General features: G+C 43.4%; 1 protein-coding gene across 1 annotated transcript in view; it reads right to left on the minus strand.

The window, feature by feature from the left end:
* Nucleotides 1-22367, minus strand: part of LOC144696332 (uncharacterized) — a 187064-nt gene that overhangs the window by 149062 nt on the left and 15635 nt on the right. The window contains exons 6-12 of the mRNA XM_078567548.1: nucleotides 20378-20503; nucleotides 18062-18178; nucleotides 17228-17326; nucleotides 11367-11483; nucleotides 7285-7401; nucleotides 5914-6036; nucleotides 4587-4706 (exon numbers count right to left, since the gene is read on the minus strand). Coding sequence (XP_078423674.1) covers nucleotides 4587-4706; nucleotides 5914-6036; nucleotides 7285-7401; nucleotides 11367-11483; nucleotides 17228-17326; nucleotides 18062-18178; nucleotides 20378-20503 — 819 coding nt within the window. The remainder of the gene's footprint in view (nucleotides 1-4586; nucleotides 4707-5913; nucleotides 6037-7284; nucleotides 7402-11366; nucleotides 11484-17227; nucleotides 17327-18061; nucleotides 18179-20377; nucleotides 20504-22367) is intronic.

A 22367-nucleotide genomic window follows, 5' to 3' on the forward strand; every position in this document is an offset into this window, starting at 1 on the left:
ATCCCAGTTTCCAGCTCATTTGTGCTCAGTGTTGATCACGCCCATGTACGGGAATCCAGGATTCCTAGGTAAGGAAATTCCCCCTCCCCAGACCATGCTGGATAGAGTTCAACAATTTGTAGACACCCTCCAACCCCTCACACCCAATGACTCACTGTCCATGTCTTAGACTCGACAGCAAGTGTCCGTGGGATGTCTCATTGTGAGGGAATCAGAGTCTGAACTTATCATTCATTTTTTAACAGAAAAGCAAACTCCACAATACAAAACATGATTCCACCCCTGCCCAGTCTGAACACAAGAACACAAGAAATAGGAGCAGGAGTAGACCCTACACCCATCGAACCTGTTCTGCTATTCAACACAATCATGGCTGATCTTGGACTCCAATTTAATTTTCCCAGCCTCTCCCCATATTCCTTAATCCCCTGAGAGACCAAAATTTGTCTGTCCCTACCTTAAATGTAGTTAACAGGATGGAGCATTCATAACACTCTATGGTAGGGAATTCCAAAGAATCACAACCCTTTGATTGAAGTAATTTCTCCTCAACTCAGCCCTAAATGATCGACCCCTTATCCTGAGACTGTGTCGCTGTATTTTACATTTCCCAACTAGCAGATAAATCTCTAAACAACTATCATATCGAACCCCCTCAGAATTTTGTAGTTTTCAATGAGATTGTCTCTCATTCTTCTAAACTCTAGAGAATATAAGCCCAGTTCACTCAGTCTCTCAACATTGGACATACCCACTCATCCCACGGGCCAATTTGGTAATCCTTCGCTGTACCACCTCCAATATCCTTCCTTAAATGAACATGCCATTTGCCTTCCTAATTGCTTGCTGCACCTGCACGCTAACTTTCTGCATTCCTTGTACAAGCACACCCAAGTCACTTTGAACATCAACATTTACAAGTTTCACACATTTTAAAAAATATTCTGCTTTTCTATTCTTACAACCAAATTTTACCAATTTACCAATTTTCTTCCACTCTCCTTGGAATTTGCTTATCACTGGAAAACTTAGAGTTTTCCACAGAGGTACTGGGCTAGTGACCAGTAAAATTACAAAATGTTCTCTTCGAACAGTGACCGCGCTCTTGAAAGTTTACACTTGTGAATTCTGTGACTCTATGCCATCAGCGTTCTCCTGAGCGTGCTCGTCCTCGGACTCACTCCTGGACTCATCGTCTGTTGCCTATGCAGCTACGTCAAGATCTTCTTTCTCCACTGCGTTACCCCTTTCCAGTGCCAGATTGTGTAGAGTGCAGCATAGAACCACTATCAGTGATCTGGGGGGTATTTGCAGTGCGCCCCCGAATGGTCCAGGCATTGGAAGCGCATCTTGAGAAGGCCGATGGTTCTCTCTACCACCGCCCTTGTGGAGGCGTGGCTCCTGTTTTACCGCTGCTCGGTCTCAGTTCTTGGGTGGTGGAGAAGTGTCATGAGCCACCTTTTGAGCAGATTGCCCTTGTCACCCAGCAGCCATCCATCCAGCCGGGCTGGAGCACTGAAGAGCCACGGGACCTGGGAGTGTCTGAGGATGTAAGCGTCATGGGAGCTGCCAGAGTACCTTGTACAAATTTGCAGAATCTGCATCCTGTGATCACACACTATCTGCACGTTCAAGGAGTGGAAGCCCTTCCTGTTGACAAAGACTCCTGGCTCACCCGCTGGCACCTTGATGGCCACATGTGTGCAGTTGATTGCACTCTGGATGCAGGGGAAAGCAGCAATCACAGCGAAGTCTCTGGTTCGCTCTGCCTGGCTGGCCTCATCTGTACGGTAATGAATGAAAGTCAATGCATGCCTGAACAGATCGTCTGTCACCAGTCTGACGCAACTGTGGACAGCTGATTGGGAGACTCCACACAGATCCCCCACAGGCCCCTGGAAAGAGCTGGAGGCATAGAAGTTTAGGGCCACCGTGGCCTTCAGCACCACTGGAATGGGGTTTCCACCCACACAGTCTGAGCTGATCTCAGGGCCGAACCTCTGACAAATGGAGGTCACTGTCTCCCTTGAGAGATGGAATCTCCTTCGGCATTGCACCTCAGACATATTGAGGTAGCTGCATCGCCGCCTGTAAATCCTGGCAGCAGCATCTTCTGTGGCCCCTTCCACCTTGGCCTTCCTGTCAGCCCTGTGCTCCTTGTGCCTGTGCCTCTCCTCCCACAGGTCCCTCCCCTGGAAGCTGAATAGGGACACCTGGCCTCCTCGCCCTTCTGGCCCTCCTCAGAGGAGGTGCCTCCAGTGGAGACCACAGTTCCCATTACCAGGGTAAGGGAAAGCTGTCTGATACCTGGAAGGCCCCAAGCGGTGTGAATCCTCGGAGGGCCTGGCAACCAACACTTAGTTCTGAACTGAGGCCTCTAAATGCAGCTCTGAAGTGAAATGAAACTGTCCTGTTCACAGAAGCAAGCAACAGCAAGTGATATCCAAAGCTACTCACCAATCGCTTTGTCAAGCTGACCCCTCTTATCTCGCCCTTGGTGAGGTTTTGCAAATTGCGGCCTACCCGCCTGCCCGTTTTGCCCATGCATTGGCCTGAAAATTGCACAGGCTATGTAAAATCAGAGACAATTGATCTCTCAAAGGCCTTAACTGGCCACTTAATTAATGGTGGGTGCACCTCCGTCCTCATTGCGCGCCCGCCTAGTGAAATATTGCGCGAGTGCGCATTGACGTCAGCAGGCTCGGCCAAGGTCAATGCACTTTACATCATGCTTTGGTGTGTCGGGCACGCGCTCGCACACCAAAGGTGAAATTCTGCCCCATGGGTTACTGTTGTCTTGGTGAAAATTTACCTGGGTGTGATTAATTTGGGGGTTTATTTAAAAGTTATTATGGTAGTAATTTGTAGACATGTGCATGTGTTTAATTTGTTGTTAAAATAATAAATGTTTAATTTGTTTTATATAAAACACCTTTCGAGGCTCAGTGGTCTTATTCCTGAATTCAGAGCTGCATCTCAAACATCCTAATTGAAGATATAGCTTATGACAGTTGTTCAAGTTTCCCTCTGGGATTTAAACAACTCAGCCTTTGCCAACTGCTTGTGTCATAACAACGTTAACATTGTTAATGTGTGAATCTTGATGGTAAATATAGTCAGATGGATCATGAGGAGAGTCACAGTTGGTTGTTGATGGCTTCATTGGTTTTCATCACAGGTCTCTTACAAAAGATGAATACTCTGGGCTGTGATATGAAGAATAGACCCTTGCGTGGTGGATACCTGTACAACTGCAACATCAGCAATGAGTCAATTTATTCACAAGTGAATGTTCCTGGATATTCCCAGGAATTAAAGGCTTATCTTTTGATGACTGCCCAACCAGCCAAGCCCACATCCCGTGAACGAATAAAAAAAGTGTCAAGGCAGAGTCAGCAACTCTTGCAGTGCTATGGTGACAATTGGTAAAACTAAAGAAGGGAACTGACTGGAATCCACATTCTTGAGAAAAACACAAAATATAGCAAATGCTGGAAATCTGAAATAACAGGAAATGTTAGAATCACAAAACAGGTGCCTCAGAAGAGTTTCTGTTTCAGATCAGGACCTTACAGCAAGAGCAGAATTTTTCTTACGTTGGGCGGGCACGCACCCGACCCAAACGAGCGTACTTTGGGTGAAATCTCATCCACGGACGGGATGAGGTTTCGACCAGAGATTTTAAAAAAAACCTTTTAACACTCATATTCAACATGTCCCTGCTCAGGTGACTGAGTCACTTGAGGGGACATGTTTTCATTATTTTTAATATATTTATTTTTTATTTTAAAAATCTTCAGCTCCCTGCGACAGCTCTGTGCCTCAGGGAGCTTTTACTGTGCACACCCACGTGCACGCATGAACTTCAGCGCTCGTGTTCCTCCCACCCCCACCCCAGCAGAACTACAACGCGTGAAGCATGCTGGCCAGCCGTTAATTGGTCGGTCAGCATGAAATCGCGGTCGGGGCCTGATCGCGGTTGGGGGTCGGCTTGCCAATCGCTCCTGGGCCCACCTGCTAAGCCTGCCCGACGACTGGAAAATCCTGACCCAATTGTCTGCTCACTCAGCTCCATTGTTTTTTCTACAGTTCACTGGCCTTATGGAACAATTCAAAACTCAGTGCAAAAATGGATTGTTAAAAATTACCAATGACAATTCTTAGTGAAGCTTTAGAGATAATGAAATAAATGTAACCAACACTATCACTCACTGATACACTGGATATTTAATGAATACCACTTTACTTTGTTTTGAGCCCCAATGCTCACCCAGAGCTTCTTGCAATTCCTCCCCTATTCTCACTGAAGCAAACTTTAGTCATTGGAAAACATTGTCTAACATTTAGCCCAAAATAAGATTGTTGATGTGTGAGAATTCATGGTAATTATAGCCAGATGGGTATGAGGAGGTGCATAGTTGAAGTTGACATTGGTGTTTCATCACCTGCAAAACAAACTCCAGAGCTCACACCCTGATCTCACTCCTGCCCCGGTCTGGTTTGGAACTTGACAAAATCTCCAGTCCTATCTGGAAGCAGTAACTTCAGTTCATTCCCCAATGGGTTCAATGATTCCCATCACACACCTGTACAGTCAGATCCATTCCAGGTGTAGCCAGTCACACAGGAGCATCTGAAGCTTCTGTCCTGCTGGGTACAGGAGGCATTGGGTCCACACGGATTGTTGAAACACACATCAATAACTGCTGAAATAAAACAAATGAGGCGGTTTAGCAGAAAACATGCCACCATTTTTTTCTTTTCATTCTTGTGATATGGGCTTCCTGGCAAGGCCAGCATTAATGCCCATCCCTAATGAGCATTGAGAAGGTGATGGAAAACCTTTTTCTTGACTGTAGCTGTCCCTGTGGGGTTGGTACATCTAGAGAGCTGTTGAGGGAATTCCAGTAACTTGAATCAGTTGCAGTGAAGGAATAATTATATACTTCAAAGTCAGAGGGCAGAATTTTTCGGCCCCGTTTTGGCAGGCATGGGGCCATAAAATGCGGCGAGCCATTCTAAACCTCATTGGCTTTGGCGGGAATTTATAATCCCGCTGCCGTAAAATTTCGCCCAGAATAACTTAGAGGGAAAGTTGCACTTCATTCTGCTCCCAAGTGCCTGCTGCCCTTGTCCTAAGTTGTACAGCTTCTGGCTTTGGAAGCTGCTGTCAACTGTGCCTTCTTATTCAATAGAATCCCATCGGAGTTGTAGTGGATACAAAAATTGTTATTTTTTAAACTCATTCATGAGATGTGGGCATCGCTGGCTAGGCCGGCATTTATTGCCCATCCCTAATTGCCCTTGAGAAGGTGGTGGTGAACTGCCTTCTTGAACTGCTGCAGTCCATGTATGTTGGTACACCCACAGTGCTGTTAGGAAGGGAGTTCCAGGATTTTGACCCAACGACAGCGATGGAACAGCGATATATTTTCAAGTCAGGATGGTGAGTGGCTTGGAGAGGAACTTCTAGGTGGTGGTGTTCCCATCTATCCCAAAAACATTGAGCAGCTTCAATGAGGAGATGCAGGCGATTACAAGAAGAAATTTCAAATGTGCCTTTTATTGGGCACTGCTCACCCCTTCTGGGTGAGATTTGTGGAACACTCACAGTTCTCTCCTTTGTAATTTATTCCTCAGGTTCATTGCTTCAGTAAAGATTCCAGTTTTTATCTCAGCAACACATTTTGAGGCAATGACACCTTGTCAATGTCTACACACCTTCCAGCATGTTATAATGCAGAATGTTATAATTTTCCCCTTCCAAAGGCCCAGCTGACTTATGAGTAGTTGAATCATCCAGATCAGGAAGGTGACAGGATTGGGCTGAAATATACTCTCAGAGATTGCAATTTCCTCACAATTAATGCAACATTTGGAATTGGGGCCCCGGGATGATGTAGTGTCCATTACCTGTACAATTCCTTCCATCTCCAGTATGTCCAGCATTACACACACATTGGAAAGAGCCGGGGCTGTTGAAACAGGAGGCTGAGCTGTGACAGTCGTGGCTTCCACTTTGGCATTCATTCACATCTGAAATTTAAAAGAAAGGAAGAGTTCATTGGAGGATCCCCAGCTTTGTGAATCTTAAACTTTCTACATAAAACCAGATTCAGGCTAGAACTACATGGCTTTCACAGAAGATGAATTGTCCAGGCTGTGATATGAAGAATAGACTTTGTGTGGTGGATAACAGTACAACTGCAACATCAGCAAGGAGTCAATATATTCATGAGTGAATAGGGAGACAACACGAACAAATTTTCCTGGATGTCCAAGGAATTAAAGACTAATCTCCGAAACACTGCAGTGAGCAAACCAGATGAAAATCATAGGGAGAGAAACAAAAGTGATATCAAAGGCTGTTTGACCCTAGACCAATAGTCATCCAAGCAGGTAATTAGCACCCTGTTTAATTTTGAAAGGGGTGGAAAAGTAGTGAACCACAATGATGGACAGGTTGCATGTCCAATAGTGGGAGTGCGAATCTGGGTCATTGGATGATGGAGGTCATGTAATGAAATATCCCATAATATTTCCAAGCAGAGTTAACAATCTTTAGAGTGGCGCAGAGACAATTGACCGAACAAAGGAAGGAATTGAGTAGAACCTACAATCTAAGGGAAAACAGAAAATATATCAGATGCTGGAAGTCTGAAACAAGAGGAATGTTGGAAACACAAAACAGGTGAGTCAGTAAATGAGGAGTTTCTGTTTCTGGTCAGGACCTGACACCAATTGTCTGCTCACTCAGTCCCAATTGTTTCATTTCCATTTCAGTGACCAAGTAAAGATATATGGAAGAATTGAAAACTGAGTAGAATGAAAATTACCCATGACACTGCTCAGTGAAGCTTTAGTGATTATGGATAAAATGTGACCAACACCATCATTCACCAAAACTCTTTTATATTTTTATTAACTTCCAATTTAGTCACTTTTTAATCTGTCCCCAACCCCGAGTTTCTTGCTTTTCTTCCCCCACCCGCATTGGAATACAGGTTTATATTTGCTAAACATCCTCCAATACCTGACCCATGTTAACATTGTTAGTGCGTTAGTCTTGATGGTAAGTATAGTCAGATGGATTGTGAGGAGAGTTACAGTTGGTTGTTGTGGGTTTCATTGGTTTTCATCACAGGGAAAACATAACATCAAAACACACACCCTGATCCCACCCCTGTCCTGGTCTGGTTTGGAACTTGACGAAATCTCCAGTCCTATCTGAAAGCAGTAACTTCAGTTCATTCCCCAATGGGTTCAATGATTCACATCACACACCTCTACAGACAGATCCATTCCAGGTGTAGCCAGTCACACAGGAGCATCTGAAGCTTCCATCCTGCTGGGTACAGGAGGCATTGGGTCCACACGGATTGTTGAGACACACGTCAATAACTGCAGATATAAAACAAATGAGATGGTTTAACAGAAAACATGCCGCCATTTTTTCTCTTCGTTCTTGTGATATGGGCTTCCTGGCAAGGCCAGCATTAATGCCCATCCCTAATGAGCATTGAGAAGGTGATGGAAAACCTTTTTCTTGACTGTAGCTGTCCCTATGGGGTTGTTACATCCAGGCAGCTGTTGGTGAGGGATTTCCAGTACTTCGAGTCAGTTGCAGTGAAGGAATAACAATATGCTTCAAAGTCAGAATTACTTAGAGGGTAAGTTGCATGTGGTTCTGCTCCCAAGTGCCTGATGTCCTTAGGTTTCTCTCCCTATGATTTTCACCCTGGTTGCTCACTGCATTATTCTGGGGATTAATCTTTAATTGCTGGAACATCCAGGAAAATCTGGTTGTGTTGTCTCCTACTCCTGAATAAATTGACTCACCGCTGATGTTGCAGTTGTACAGCCATCCACCACACAAAGGTCTATTCTTCATCTCACAGACTGGACTATTCATCGTTTATAAGAGACATGTGGCTCAAGCCTAAATCTGGGTGTATGTAGAAAGTTTAAGAATCACAAAGCTGGGGAGCCTCCAATGAATTCTTCCTTTCGTCCTTACGGCTTTGGAAGCTGCTGTTGAAAGTGCCTTGCTGTTCAATATAATCCCATCGAAGTTGTAGTGCGTGTAACAATTATATCCCATAAACATTGAGAAGCTTCGATGAGGAGATACAGGTGATTACAGGAAGAAAACTCATACGTGCCTTTTATTGGGCACTTCTCACCCCTTCAGAGTGAGATTTGTGAAACACTCACAGTTCTCTCTGTGGTAATTCTCTCCTCAGGTTCATTGCTTCAGTAAAGATTCCAGTTTTTATCTTAGCAACACATTTTAAGGCAGTAACACCTTGTCAATGTCTGTACACCTCCCAGCATGTTATAATTCAGAATGTTATAATTTTCCCCTTCCAAAGGCCCAACTGGTTCATGAGTAGCTGAGTCATCCAGACCAGAAAGGTGACAGGATTTGGCTGAAACATACTCTCAGAGATTGCAATTTCCTCACAATTAATGCAATATTTGGAATTGGGAATACTTTTCCTTGGGAAGATTCGGTGTCAGTTACCTGTACAATTCCTTCCATCTCCAGAATGTCCAGCATTACACACACATTGGAAAGAGCCACGGCTGTTGAAACAGGAGGCTGAGCTGTGACAGTCGTGGCTTCCACTTTGACATTCATTCACATCTGAAGTTTAGAAGAAAGGAAGAGTTCATTGGAGGCTCCCCAGCTTTGTGAATCTTAAACTTTCTACATACACCCAGATTTAGGCTTGAGCCACATGTCTCATATAAATGATGAATAGTCCAGTCTGTGGCATGAAGGATAGGCCTTTGTGTGGTGGATGCCATACCTGCAACATCAGCAAAGAGTCAATTTATTCAGGAATGGGAGACAACACAACCAGATTTTCCTGGATTTTCCAGCAATTAAAGATTAATCTCCAGAATAATGTAGTGAGCAACCCAGGTGAAAATCATAGGGAGAGAAACAAAAAAGAACATGAAAAATGACTGTTTGCCCAAAGTTAACCAACCAATTTAGTAACTATGACTGTTCCTGCTCTCAAATGGCATGGGAACACAGTGAGTTTCAATGATGAATTTTTGAGATGACCAATTGTGAGATCTTGGTATTGGACAGTTGGGGGACAGGGTTCATGGATTAAACATCCCGTAATATATCAGAGATGGGTTTACAATTCTTGGAGTGATGCAGAGACATTTGGTAAAAGCATCGGAGGGAGTTGAATGGAACCTACAGTCTCATGAAAAATACAAAATACAGCAGATGGTGGAAATCTGAAACAACAGGAAATGCTGGAAACACAATATAGGTGAGTCCGTAACTGAGGAGTTTGCATTTCAGGTCAGGACTGAACACCAATAGCTACTTCACTCAGTACCAATTGCTTTTCTTTCCATTCTCTGACCATGTTCAGTTTGTGTTCTGTCAGGACCACTTGGCTCCAGATCCCAAACGTGGACCAAAGAGCCAAATTCCAGAGGTGAGGTGAGAATGATTGCCCTTGAAACAAAGGTAGCATTTGGCTAAGGGTGACACAATGGAGCTTGGCTAAAATCGAAATTAATGGGGATCTGGGGAAGTTCCCCACTGGCTGAAGTAATATCTAGCACAAAAGAAGATGGTTAGGATTGTTAGGGGACCAATAACCTCAAGTTCGGGCTGTTACTGCAGGAGTTCCTCAAAGTGTGTTCCAGATCCCAGCTTCTTAGCTGCTTCATCAATGGCCTTTCCTTCATCAGAAAGTCAGGAGTGGCAATGTTTGCTGATGATTGCACTGTGTTAAATTCAATTCACAGTTTCTCAGTTAATAAAGCATTCTATGCTCGCATTCAGCAAGGACCAGACAACATTCGGGTTTGTGTGATAAGTGGCAAGTAAATCTCTTGCCACCCAGTTACCAGGCAATGACCATCTCCAACAAGTGAGAATCTAACCACCTCCTATTACTTTTTAACAGCATTACAATACTAAATAGTCACGAAGATCAACATCTTGGGGATCATCATTGGCCAGAGCCTTAACTGGACCACCTACAATAGCAGGTCAGGGGCTGGGAATTCTGTGGTATTTCAGCTCCTGACTCCGCAAAGCCTTTCAACCACCTACAAGGCACAAGTCAGGAAATTCTCCACTTGTCTGCATGAGTACTACTCCAACAACACTCAAACAGCTTGATACCATCCAGGACATGGCAGCTCGCTGGATCGGTACCCCATTCATTGCCTTAAACATTCACTCCCTCCACCACTGGTGCACAACTGCTGCAGTGTGTACCATTTGGAGCAACTCACCAAGGCTTCTTCAACAACACCTTGCAAGCCTGCGACCTCTGCCACCTAGAAGAATAAGGAAAGCAGGTGCTTGGAGACACCAGCACCTGGAAGTTCCCCTGTAAGTCACACTTGGAACTATATCACCATTCCTTCATTGTCTCTGAACTCCCTCCCTAAAAGCAGTGTGGGTGCACCTAAACCACACAGCCTCAGCAGTTCAAGAAAGTGACTCACACCACCTTCTCATAAGTAATTAGGGATGGGCAATAAATGTTGGCATTGCCAGCGACACTCACGTCCCTTAAGCAAATTTAAACATATTACATAAAGCAATTTAAATCTCAGTAGGAACTGGATAGATAAGAGATACAACTTATCTAATTCAAAGCAAGTTCACTAATAATGAAAGAAGTATGGCCAATGCTTCCATAGAAACACAAGAATAACAGAAGAAATAGGAGCAGGAGTAGACCACATGACCCATCGGACCTGCTCTGCCATTCAATACAATCATGGCTGATCTTGCCATTGATCCCAGCTTTGAGTATGCTCAACGATGGAGCATCTACAGCTGTCTTGGATAGAGAGTTACAAAGAGTCACAACCCTCTGAGTGAAGAAATTTCTCCTTATCTCAGCACTAAACGACTGTTCCCTTGTCCTGAGGCTATGCCTTCTAATTTTAGTGTCTCTCTGCATCAACCTCGTCCAACCCCCTTAGAATCTTAAATATTTCGATGAGTTTACTAGTTTTTTTCAAATTTTGCTCAATCCCATTTCACTCCTTTTCAAATTTTAACCCATTTTTTCCTTTCTCCACTTCTGCATAATTAAATTGAGTTTGAAGAATGCAAAATAACCTCCAATGCCCCTCACAAATGACTATAGTTTGTGTGTGAACCTTGATCGTAACTGTTTCGCAGAACTTCAGTTGTGAAGGGATCCAAAATTTATTTTAAGGTGTTCCAAATTTTTCCATCGTCAGCAAAAAAAGTGGATCCCACCACTGTCCCAGTCTGGTTTGGAACTTGACAAAATCTCCAGTCCCATATGGAAGCAGTAACTTCAGTTCAATCTCCAATGGGTTCAATGATTCCCGTCACACACCTGTACAGACAGATCCATTCCAGGTGTAGCCAGTCACACAGGAGCATCTGAAGCTTCTGTCCTGCTGTGTACAGGAGGCATTGGGTCCACACGGATTGTTGAGACACACGTCAATAGCTGCAGATATAAAACGAATGAGGGTAGTTTAGAAGTAATCACAGTGCAGGTGGATAATATTTCATAAATGTGTTACTGGCACTGCAGACCATTAGACCCATGAACAGCATGGGACTGAGTCACCTATACTATTACTGATCGCATAATAGAATGGTTATTTGAATTTTAGAAATTGTATAGTTTAAATTCAGTGTAATGATGCCAGAAATATAAGGTTTTGGTTATGGAGACAACCTCTCAATCTGTATATTGCTGTAAAGAGAGTCATCCTGCTGAAGCTTTTTGTCCTGAGCCCATCAGGACAAACACAAGAATTCTAAATTTCAAACAATCACTACAATTTCTACTCAAGCAAGTCAACTCGGAGAAAGCATTGGGGAACTCAAGACTCTCCATGTTTCTGGGTAATTCAAAAAAGGCACAAGGCTTGAACATATTCCTTTTGTTTGCAGAGAATGGGTCCCTATGTATGAATGTATGTCGCTTCTAGCAAGTGTAAATGAGCCATTTTATGACCTCAACTGACCTTTCAATCTGTATTTCTTTTATCACTGAAACAAAGAAGCTTACGACTGGCTTTCTGAGTGTGAGCAATGAACGATTGTTTCCATTGACTGGTCAATCAGTGACATGAGGAAATAGTATCCTGAACATCCCCAGAAGGCCTAAAGAGTGTGGTGCAGTGAGTGATACTTTCACTGCTCAGGCAGTAGGTTGTGAGATCAAATCCCATGATAGCACTCGAACATAAAGATTAAGGCTGATATTCCACTACAGAACTGAGGGGGTGCTGGACAGTGAGAGGTGCTGTCATTTGAATGAGATGTTAAACTGAAGCCACATCTGTCATCTTAGGTGAACATCGAAGATCCCAGTGGCACTATTTCGAAGAAGAGGAGTTATCCCAATGTTCTGGCCAATATTTATCTGTCAATCAATATCAGAAAAACAGGTTATTTGATCATTACATGTTGCTGCTGGTGCAAGCTTGCTGTGCACATACTGGCTGCTGTGTATTCTACATTACAACAATGATAACACTTCACTGTATTTCATTGGTTGTAGAGTGCTTTAGAGACATCCAGTGATCATGAAAGGTGCTATATAAATACAAGCCCTTACTTTCTTTCCAAATATTTCTCTAGCACGGGATGTTTTACCACAATTGATGTTTTAAGAATATAAAAATAATTCCCTGGATTAGGATTATCGTCCATGGGATTGCATACTAGGAGTGAATGGAAATATTGAGAAGTGCCCTCCTGAGCTTTTGGGTATGAACTGCCAGTGGGCAATATGGTGCGTCAAGAGTATCCTTTGTGAAATGGGCTCATAATTATGACAAAAATAGTTGCCGTGCCTTTCTGGGCGAGTGAAGAGAGATAGCTGAGAGTTTATTCAAATGGATGATCTTTGAGATGGCTTTCATATGGAGAATATTTCACAAATGTGTTACTGGCACTGAGACTCACGAAGAGCATGAGATTCAGTCACCTATATTATTTCTGATTGCACAATAGAAAGGTTATTTGAGTTTTATAAATTGTATAGTTTAGATTCAGCATAACGATGCCAGAAATATAAGGTTTTAGTTATGGAAACTAATCTCTTCATCTGGATGGAGAGAGAAGTGGGGAGGCAGAGTGGTTTAGGGAGGGAATTTGAGAGAGTGAGATGGAAGCTCTACCACTAATAGGGGGATAATGTATCATATCAAGGAGGTTACACTAAACTTTTTAAAAACACTTGTTAGGCTCCACCTGGAGTATTGTGTCCTATTCTGGTTAACACACTTCAAGAAGATTACCAAGGCCAGCTGGTCTTGTTGGGCTGACTGGCCTTTTTCCATAATCATTCTATGATTATATGATGGTGGATTGAGGGGCAGGAAATTAATAGAATGGAATTGAATAAGTACTTCAAAAAGAACAATATAAAAAGAAAGAACAGATAATTGGGATTAGGTAAGCTAATGGAAGAGCTAACATCAGCACAGATGTGATGGGCTGAACAGCCAGCTTCTACGTTATCTGATTAATTCACACACAATTTTATTTCCCAAGTCCAACTGTCTAAAGGCTATTCCTTTTTACCAGTAATATTTCTTTATAAACCTCTAACCTGGTCTGCCGAAGGCACTTGGAATGTAATTATACTGTGAGAGGGGAAGTCACCTTAATAACTTTACCCACAGAGCTATTATTTACACGAGTCTCAATACTGTGTGTGCATGCATGTGGGTGTCTCTTCTGAGCCAGATTCAATTCTCACCTAATGGCCTCACATGGCCATTTACAAGCAGGTCTCATTGGACAGTGATTCCTTCCTGTATGCAATATAATTCAATGGGTTTTAGTAAGATTCATACTTCCTTTCCTGTGAGAATCCAACAACTGTCAATTCAGATACAAACACCTACTTTGCTCATTTAATGATGAATGGGAAACAATTGGAAAAATATACAGTGGGAACTAAATCATGAAACACAAAACCAGCAGCAAAGACTTGGCATCTAAGTAAATGGAAAGAAAGAAATTTAACTCATGAAGGTCTCAGAATATCTCAAAGCTCTTCATAATCAAAGGATTACTTTGAAAGGCACTGTGAATATTTGCACTAAAAGATGCTATAACAATGAATGGCCTGTCAATGTGTTGCTGGTCAAGGAATGAAAATTGACCAGGTGTGTGGAAGAAAAGGTGAAAAATAAAGAAAGAACTTGCATTTATATAGCATCCTCCACACCCTCAGGACATCTCAAAGCTAAATTCCTTACTCCTCTTTGAACAGTGCCCAGAGATTCTTAATGTCCACCTGAAAGGTAAGCGTCTCATTCAATAGATGGCACCTCCAATAGTGCAGGACTCTCTTGGTATTGCATTGAAGTCTCAGCTTAGGTTTGATGCTCAAGTCACTGGAGTTGGATTTGAAACCATAACCTTACGACTCAGAAGTACGGGTGCTGCAAACTGAGGCAAGCTCAATGAAGAGTGCAGGAGGGCACGCCAGGAGCAGCACCATGCATCGCTGAAAATGAGGTGTCAACCTGGTGAAGCTATAACACAGGGCTACGTGCATGCCAAACAGCAGAAATAGCATACGATTGAGCAAAGCGATTCCACAACCAATGGATCAGTTCTAAGCTCTGCGGTCCTGTCACACCCAGTCATGAATGGTGGTGGACAGTAAAACAATTAACTAGAGGAGGAAGCTCCACAAATATCCCCATCCTCAATGACAGGGGAGCCCAGCACATAAGTGCAAAAGACAAGGCTGAAGCATTTGCAACCGTTTGCAGCCAGAAGTGTCAAGTGGCCTCCTTCTCATGTCTGCAGCATCACAGATGCCAGTCTTCAAACAATTTGATTCACTTCACGTGATATCACAAAATGGCTGAAGGCACTGCATTTAGGAAGGACTTTGGGACCTGACAATATTATGTCAGTCGTACTGAAGACTCGTGCTCCAGAACTAGTTGCTCCAGTGCAGCTACAGCACTTGCATCTATCCGGCAACTTGGAAAATTGCCCACGTACGTCCTGTCCACAAAAAGCAGAACAAATCCAGCCCAGCCAATTACCGCCCCATCAGTCTATACTAGATCATCAGCAGAGTAATGGAAGGTGCCATTGACAGTGCTATCAAGCAGCACTTACACAGCGATAACCTGCTTACTGACACTCAGGGTTCTGTCAGGGTCACTTGCTTCCTGACCTCATTACAGCCTTAGTCCAAACAAAGACAAAAGAGCTGAACTCGAGAGGTGAGGCGAAAGTGGTTGCCCCTTGACATCCAGGCAGCGTTCGACCAAGTGTGGCATCAAGGAGCCCTAGCAAAACTGGAGTCAATGGAAATCATGGGGAAAATGCTCTATTGCTTGGAGTCATATACCTCAAAGCCTTATGCTTTTTGGAGGTCAATTGTCTCAGTCCCAGGATGTCATTGCAGAGTTGTGTCCAAGGCCCAAACTTCTTCAGCTGCTTCATCAATGCACTACCGTCCATCATAAGGTCACGAATGGAGATATTTGCAATTCCGCAGACAATGAAGCAGTCCGTGTTCACATGCAGCAAGACCTGGACAACATTCAGGCTTGGGCTGAAAGAGGCAAGTAACATTCATGCCACACAAATTCCAGGCAATGACCATCTCCAATAGAAGAGAATCTAACCATTTTCCCTTGACATTCAATGGCATTATCATCACTGAATCTCTCACCATCAACATCCTGGGGGTTACCATTGACCAGAAACTGAACTCGATCAGACATATAAATACTGTGGCTACAACAGCAGGTCAGAGGTTGGGAATTCCATGGCAAATAACTTACCTCCTGACTCTCAAAGCCTGTCCACCATCTACAAGGCACAAGTCAGGAATTTGATAAAATATCCTTCACTTGCCTGGATGAGTGCAGCTCCAACATTCTCAAGAAGCTCAACACCAGGACAAAGCAGCCCGCTTGATTGGCACCCCACACATCACCTTCTACATTCACTCCATCCACCACCGACGCACAGTGGCAGCAGTGTGTACCATCTACAAGAAGAACTGCAGCAACTCATCAAGCCTCCTTCAATATCAACTTTCAAACCCACAACCTCTACCACCTAGAAGGACAAGGGCAGCAGATGCATAGGAACACCACCACCTGCAAGTTCCCCTCCAAGCTACTCGCCATCCTAACTTGGAATTATATTGTTGTTCCTTCACTGTCACTGTATCAAAATCTTGCAACACGCTCCCTAACAGCACTGTGAGTGTATCTACACCACAGGGACTGCAGTGGTTCAAGAAGGCAGCTCACCATCACCTTTTCAAGGGCAATAGGGATGGGCAATAAATGCTGGCCCAGCCAGCAACGCCCACATCCCATGAAAGGATAAATAAGAATAAAGCTGACACAGTGAGTTATTTTAACCCTTCCTGTTCGACAGAAACCAGACAGGTGGACAGTTAAAATTGGCCAGGTGGTTTATCCGACAATGCCCACTTGAATTCTGTCATCTTCAATTATGACTTGCTTTCCAAATAGACAAACAGCGCCAATGGGATCCTGCCTTCAATATGTAAATAAGGTTCCAATGACATCTTTCGGCTCTGACTGCAATTTTATCTCCGGTCTGGACAGGGAACAGTTGTGGCTTTCCACCAGGTAACAACAGCGAGAAGATCATCCACAAGCAGAAGAGGCCCAAACAGGTATTTTTATTCATGTGGGCCCAAATGGAGCAGGATGTTTCCTTTATGTCTCAAGGAAATTCAGGCCTTCCTTGCCTTGGGTTCACCTCTCCTTTCCTCCTGCATGGCCCTCAAAAAACCATCTCCTCATGATGCAACTTCTTGCCAGCGAACCTTGTATTGGTGCCAGTTGGCAGGCTCCCACTGCCCAAACCTCCACTCTTGCCTGCCAGGGAGCAGCCACTTCCTGCCCATTGCAGGCAACATACAGATGATGCCCCGGAATTAAAATCAGCAAGGTCAGTGAAGAAGGAGGAGTGACATAGTTTGGAACTTGTCTGCTCAAATTCCTCTCCAAGTGAAACATTTCTTTTTAATTTTATTCCAAATCTGAGTCAGCATTAAGGGTCCCCGAAACATTCCTCTAAGCCCCGGTGTAGCCATCAGAGAGATAGTTTTCAAATTTGGGCACTGAAGGTGAACTGTGCCACCCAATCCCTCAAAACACTACTACATGCTCCAAATTCAACCTCTAATCTGTCTCAAGTGAAGCTGTGACTTACCTGAGCAGTTACCGGAGGGGCACACACACAGATAGCTTCCCACAGAGTTCAGACAATATTCAGTGGGGTCACACGGATTGTCTCTACATTCATCCGTATCTGCAAAAGAAAATTACACTTTTCAAAATAAATATTCAGTCTGTTTTACTTAAGAGTGAAGTAAACTTTAACAGTGAACTTATATTGATTGCATAATTGTGTCCCAATTATTTACCCTATAGATATTGCCTTTATGATTACCTTTGAACTAGGTGCTGGGAGTTGGAGCATTTTGATTCAGTTTTTTCCTAATCAGACACACACTTCAGCAAAATTTCTGATGGGTAGTATGAAATCTACTCTGAAGAAAGCATGACAGAATCCTTCCCACAGTTGTTCGCCTTTTCTTTCCAACTCAACAAAGGGGCGATTTTCTTCACTTTTTATAGTCATGATATACACAAAACATCAACATGCATTATCTCTTGACTGATCCACCATCTTGTTTTTTTTCATTTAGGGCTAGGAACTTAATATCGCTGACTCCTACTTTTGAACTTCCATCGACTGATGTGCATCCACATTTTGTCAAGGATTCCACTTGGGACATTTATTGGCATTGAACAGTAACTCAATTCATGACCAATTTCCATTACCCATGCTGTACCCATAATGGACAATCAAGCTTCAGTGTTTTAGGTGAAGTTGCATAATTAAAAGGCAAATGTAGGAAAAATTATGTTTATTCAGCCCCTCTCTCCCTGACGCTGAGGTGAAAAATATAATTTGCTTGGCTTCCGCAGTTTCTGACATGCCCATGTTGAATATTTATCTCTAGATGTGTGACAGACTTACCAACACATATGCCACCGCTGAGCTCAAAGCCAGCTTTGCAGTCACATCCATAACCTCCAGGGAAGTTCCTGCATAAACTGTGCACATCACAAGGACTGGCTAGGCACTCATTGATATCTGGAAAATAAAGAATCATTTTTTCTCTAAGTTCCTGCCTTTCTTCATTCTCTGAAGCATTTTCACATGTCCTCAACAAAAGACAGCCTGAAAGCCTGTGCTTAGGTTTTTGACTGTCCTATTACCATATGTAGGAAAGTGTCTTTCATTTTCTACTGGCTTGGGTGGATGCTAAAGATCCCATGACATCTGCAAAAAAGGGCAGGCAGTTTTGAGGATGTTCTAGGCAACATTCCTTCCCCAACTAACACCACCATAGAAGTATGTTAATTGTTAAGAGTAAGAGCTGAAGTGAGAGTGGTTGCTCTTAGCATCAAAGCAACTTTTGTCCAAATGTAGCACTAAGGAACACTAAAAAATACAAAATCAATGGGAATCAAGAGGAAAACCCTCCAAAGGCTGGAATCATAGATAACACATGGGGTGAAAGCGAATAGAATGTTATCATTTATTACATATGAAATTGAATACAAAAGTAGGGAGATTATGCTTCAGTTGTACTAGTCTCTAATGAGGCCACATTTGGGGTACTGTGTACAGTATTGGTCACTTTATTTAAGGAAGGATGTAAATGCGTCGGAAGCAATTCAGAGAAGGTTTACCTGACTGATACCTGGAATGGGTGGGCTGTCTTATGAGGAAAGGTTGGACAGGCTAGGTTTATATCCGCTGGAGTTTAGAAGAGTAAGAGGTGACTTGATTGAAGCATATAAGATCCTGAGGGGTCTTGACAGGGTGGATGGGGAGAGGATGTTTCCTCTTGTGGAAAAATCTAGAACTAGGGGTCACTGTTTAAAAATAAGGGGTCGCCTATTTAAAACAGAGATGAGGTGAAATTTTTTTCACTCTGAGGGGTGTGAGACTTGGGTCTCTCTTCCTGAAAACGTGATGGAAGCAGAGTTTTTGAATATTTTTAAGGCAGAGGTGGATAGATTCTTGGTAAGCAAAGGAGTGATAGATTATTGGCAGTAGGTGGGATGCAGATTTCAGGTTACTATCAGATCAGCCATGATCTTATTAAATGGCAGAGCAGGCTCGAGAGGCTGAATGGACTACTCCTGCTCCTTGTTTGTATGTTCGATGATTGTGGTAAATCGTTGAAGTCCTAAGATTTCAGTGGAGGATTCTCTCAGGGAAGTGTCCTATGCCCAGTCATCTTCTGCTGATTCATCATTGATCTTCTCTCCGCCATATGGTCAGCAGTTGGACTCTTCATTGATGATTCTATGGTGTTTAGCTATCTCCACAGCTTCTCCAGTAGTGAAGAATTCCTTGGCTACCTATAACAGGGTCTAGATAACATCCAGGCTTGGCCCAACAGCAACAAGCAACATTTGTACAGCATAGGTGACAGTCAATGCCATCTTCAGCAAGGAAAAGCCTGACCACCCTCCCAGTGACTTTCAATGACACGACCACCATTGATGCCCAAATCATCAATATTCTGGGGATCACCATTGACCAGCACTGACGCGAATCAGTTATATCGTCATTGTGAGTATAAAGGTGGGGCAGAACAAGGAACTCTATGTCAAATGGCTCACTTCCTGACCTTGCAAAGTCTTGTCACCATCTACAAAGTTTCAGCCAGGAAACTAATGGAATAATCGCTACTTGATGGCTAGATGTATGGAGTTGCAATAGCACTCAAAAAACTCAACACCACTCAGCACAGGGCAGTTCACTTGATTGGCGTACCTGCCACAATATTCAACCCCTCCATCACTGGTGCCCTCTGGATTCACTTCAGCAATTCTTTGAGGTGGCTTTGACAGCACCTTCCAGCCCTGTGGCAAGAGCAGCAAGATCATAGGAACATCATGATATTCAAGTCACATGCAATCCTGACTTGGACATATATCATCATGCCTTCACTGTTAAAGTATCATTGCCCAGAATTGCCTACCTAACACACTAATGATAGAACAATCACAGCAGTGACTGTAGCAGCTCACAGCGAATAGCCACTGCCTCTTGGGGCAACTAGGGATGGGCAATAAAAATGTGCCTTTGGCAGCTTAGCCCACATCCAGAGAACAAATGAACAAAAAATAAAGTTGAAAATGAGTTCTTAATATTAGAACTCAAGCTTCCAGCCATAAGACTATTCCCTGTCTGGATTGGGATTCGGCAGAAGTCAGCACTTTAATTCCAATTGGACACCTCAATTTAGCAGCAGTGAAATGTGAAAGGTCAAACCTGTGCAGGTTGTTCTGCTTCCAGGTCTCAAGGTGTATCCTGGGTGACAGCGACACTGGTAACTGCCCACGGTGTTCACACAGCGCTGGGAGCAGCCGCCATCGTTCTGTAAACATTCATCCACATCTGAAAATGTCAAACAGACACCAGTAAGAAAAGTACAGATTGCAGCTGGCATGAATTGAATAAAAATGAACATTTTTATTTTCTGTCGATATTAGACTTCTTTCTTCTACACCTTTCTTTGACCCCTTCCCTGCCTCCCACGTTCGAAGGCGATGATTCCTGCTGGAGTGCTATTCCACTGGCAATAAGACTTATTTTCCTATAAATAAGAGCTTAAAGAATTTAAAAGAGTTCATTTTTTAAAAGGTCAAAAAGTTCACAAAGGCCTAGCTACACAGCCTCACAAGTTAAACCTCAGGTCTTCTTATCAGCAATGAGAATCCACTGATAAGAAAGACACAACCCAAAAAACTGCACATCAGTACATCTGCTTTTCTAATGTCAGGAAGAAAGCACAATGTAGGAACAGATAAGAAGAACACACTTAGTTAGCGATTTTTATCACTTAGAATCATGTAATAATTTTCACACACAGACCCCTGACTAATGAAAACAATTGTCCATCATAAGTTCCGGCAAGTGTGGCTTCCCTAGAATCAAAGGGGCCCATAATTTTGTAGAAATTCACAGTTCTATAAATCTTCTTAGAATAAGAGAGGGCTGACTTTCAGAAGAAATTAACAATGATCTAAACCAAATTTAGAATATAAAATAGGAAATTCCTAAATAGGAAATTATTTATACAGCCCAAAACATATTTTTAGTATTAAGGAGCAAACAGGAGGACAGTTAGATCCACTTGACTAGTTCAGGTGTCTTTCACTCACTTAGGGATTAAGTAAATGTTATTTTAATATTTGATGAATATCCTACTTAACATATTTTTACTGTAAATATACTTGAAATTTAAAACAAAAATAAAAATACCTGGAAAAACTCAGCAGGTCTGACAGCATCTACGAAGAGGAACACAGTTAACGTTTCGAGTCCGTATGACTCTTCAACAGAACTAAGGAAAAATAGAAGAGAGGTGAAATATAAGCTGGTTGAAGGGGGGTGTGGAACAGGTAGAGCTGGATAGAGGGCCTGTGATTGTTGGAGATTGCCAAAAGATGTCATAGAAAAAAGGACAAAGAGGCGTTGACGGTGATGATATTAACTAAGAAATGTGTTAATAGGTGACATTAAGGGTAGAAAGCAGGACGAGCAAGGTACACCCACGGTGGTTGACAGGGCCCTCAACCGTGTCCGGCCCACCTCCCGTGCATCCGCCCTCATACCTTCCTCTCCCTCCCAGATCCATGATAGGGTCCCCCTTGTCCTCACTTATCACCCCACCAGCCTCCACATTCAAAGGATCATCCTCCGCCATTTCCGCCAACTCCAGCATGATGCCACCACCAAATACATCTTCCCTTCACCCCCTCTGGCGGCATTCCGCAAGGATCGTACCCTCCGGGAAACCTTGGTCCACTCCTCCATCACCCACTGCACCTCAACCCCTTCCCACGGCACCTTCCCATGCACCCGCAGAAGGTGCAACACCTGCCCCTTTACTTCCCCTCTCCTCACCGTTCAAGGGCCCAAACACTCCTTTCAAGTGAAGCAGCATTTCACTTGCACTTCCTTCAATTTAGTCTACTGCATTCGCTGCTCCCAATGCGGTTTCCTCTACATTGGAGAGACCAAACGCAGACTGGGTGACCGCTTTGCGGAACACCTTCGGTCGTCCGCAAGCATGACCCAGACCTCCCTGTCGCTTGTCATTTTAACACTCCACCCTGCTCTCATGCCCACATGTCCGTCCTTGGCCTGTTGCATTGTTCCAGTGAAGCTCAATGCAAACTGGAGGAACAGCACCTCATCTTCCGACTAGGCACTTTACAGCCTTCCGGACTGAATATTGAATTCAACAGCTTTAGAT

The sequence above is a fragment of the Cetorhinus maximus genome, chromosome 22, assembly GCF_964194155.1.
Source record: "Cetorhinus maximus chromosome 22, sCetMax3.hap1.1, whole genome shotgun sequence".
In the NCBI taxonomy this organism is placed as follows: Eukaryota; Metazoa; Chordata; class Chondrichthyes; order Lamniformes; family Cetorhinidae; genus Cetorhinus; species Cetorhinus maximus.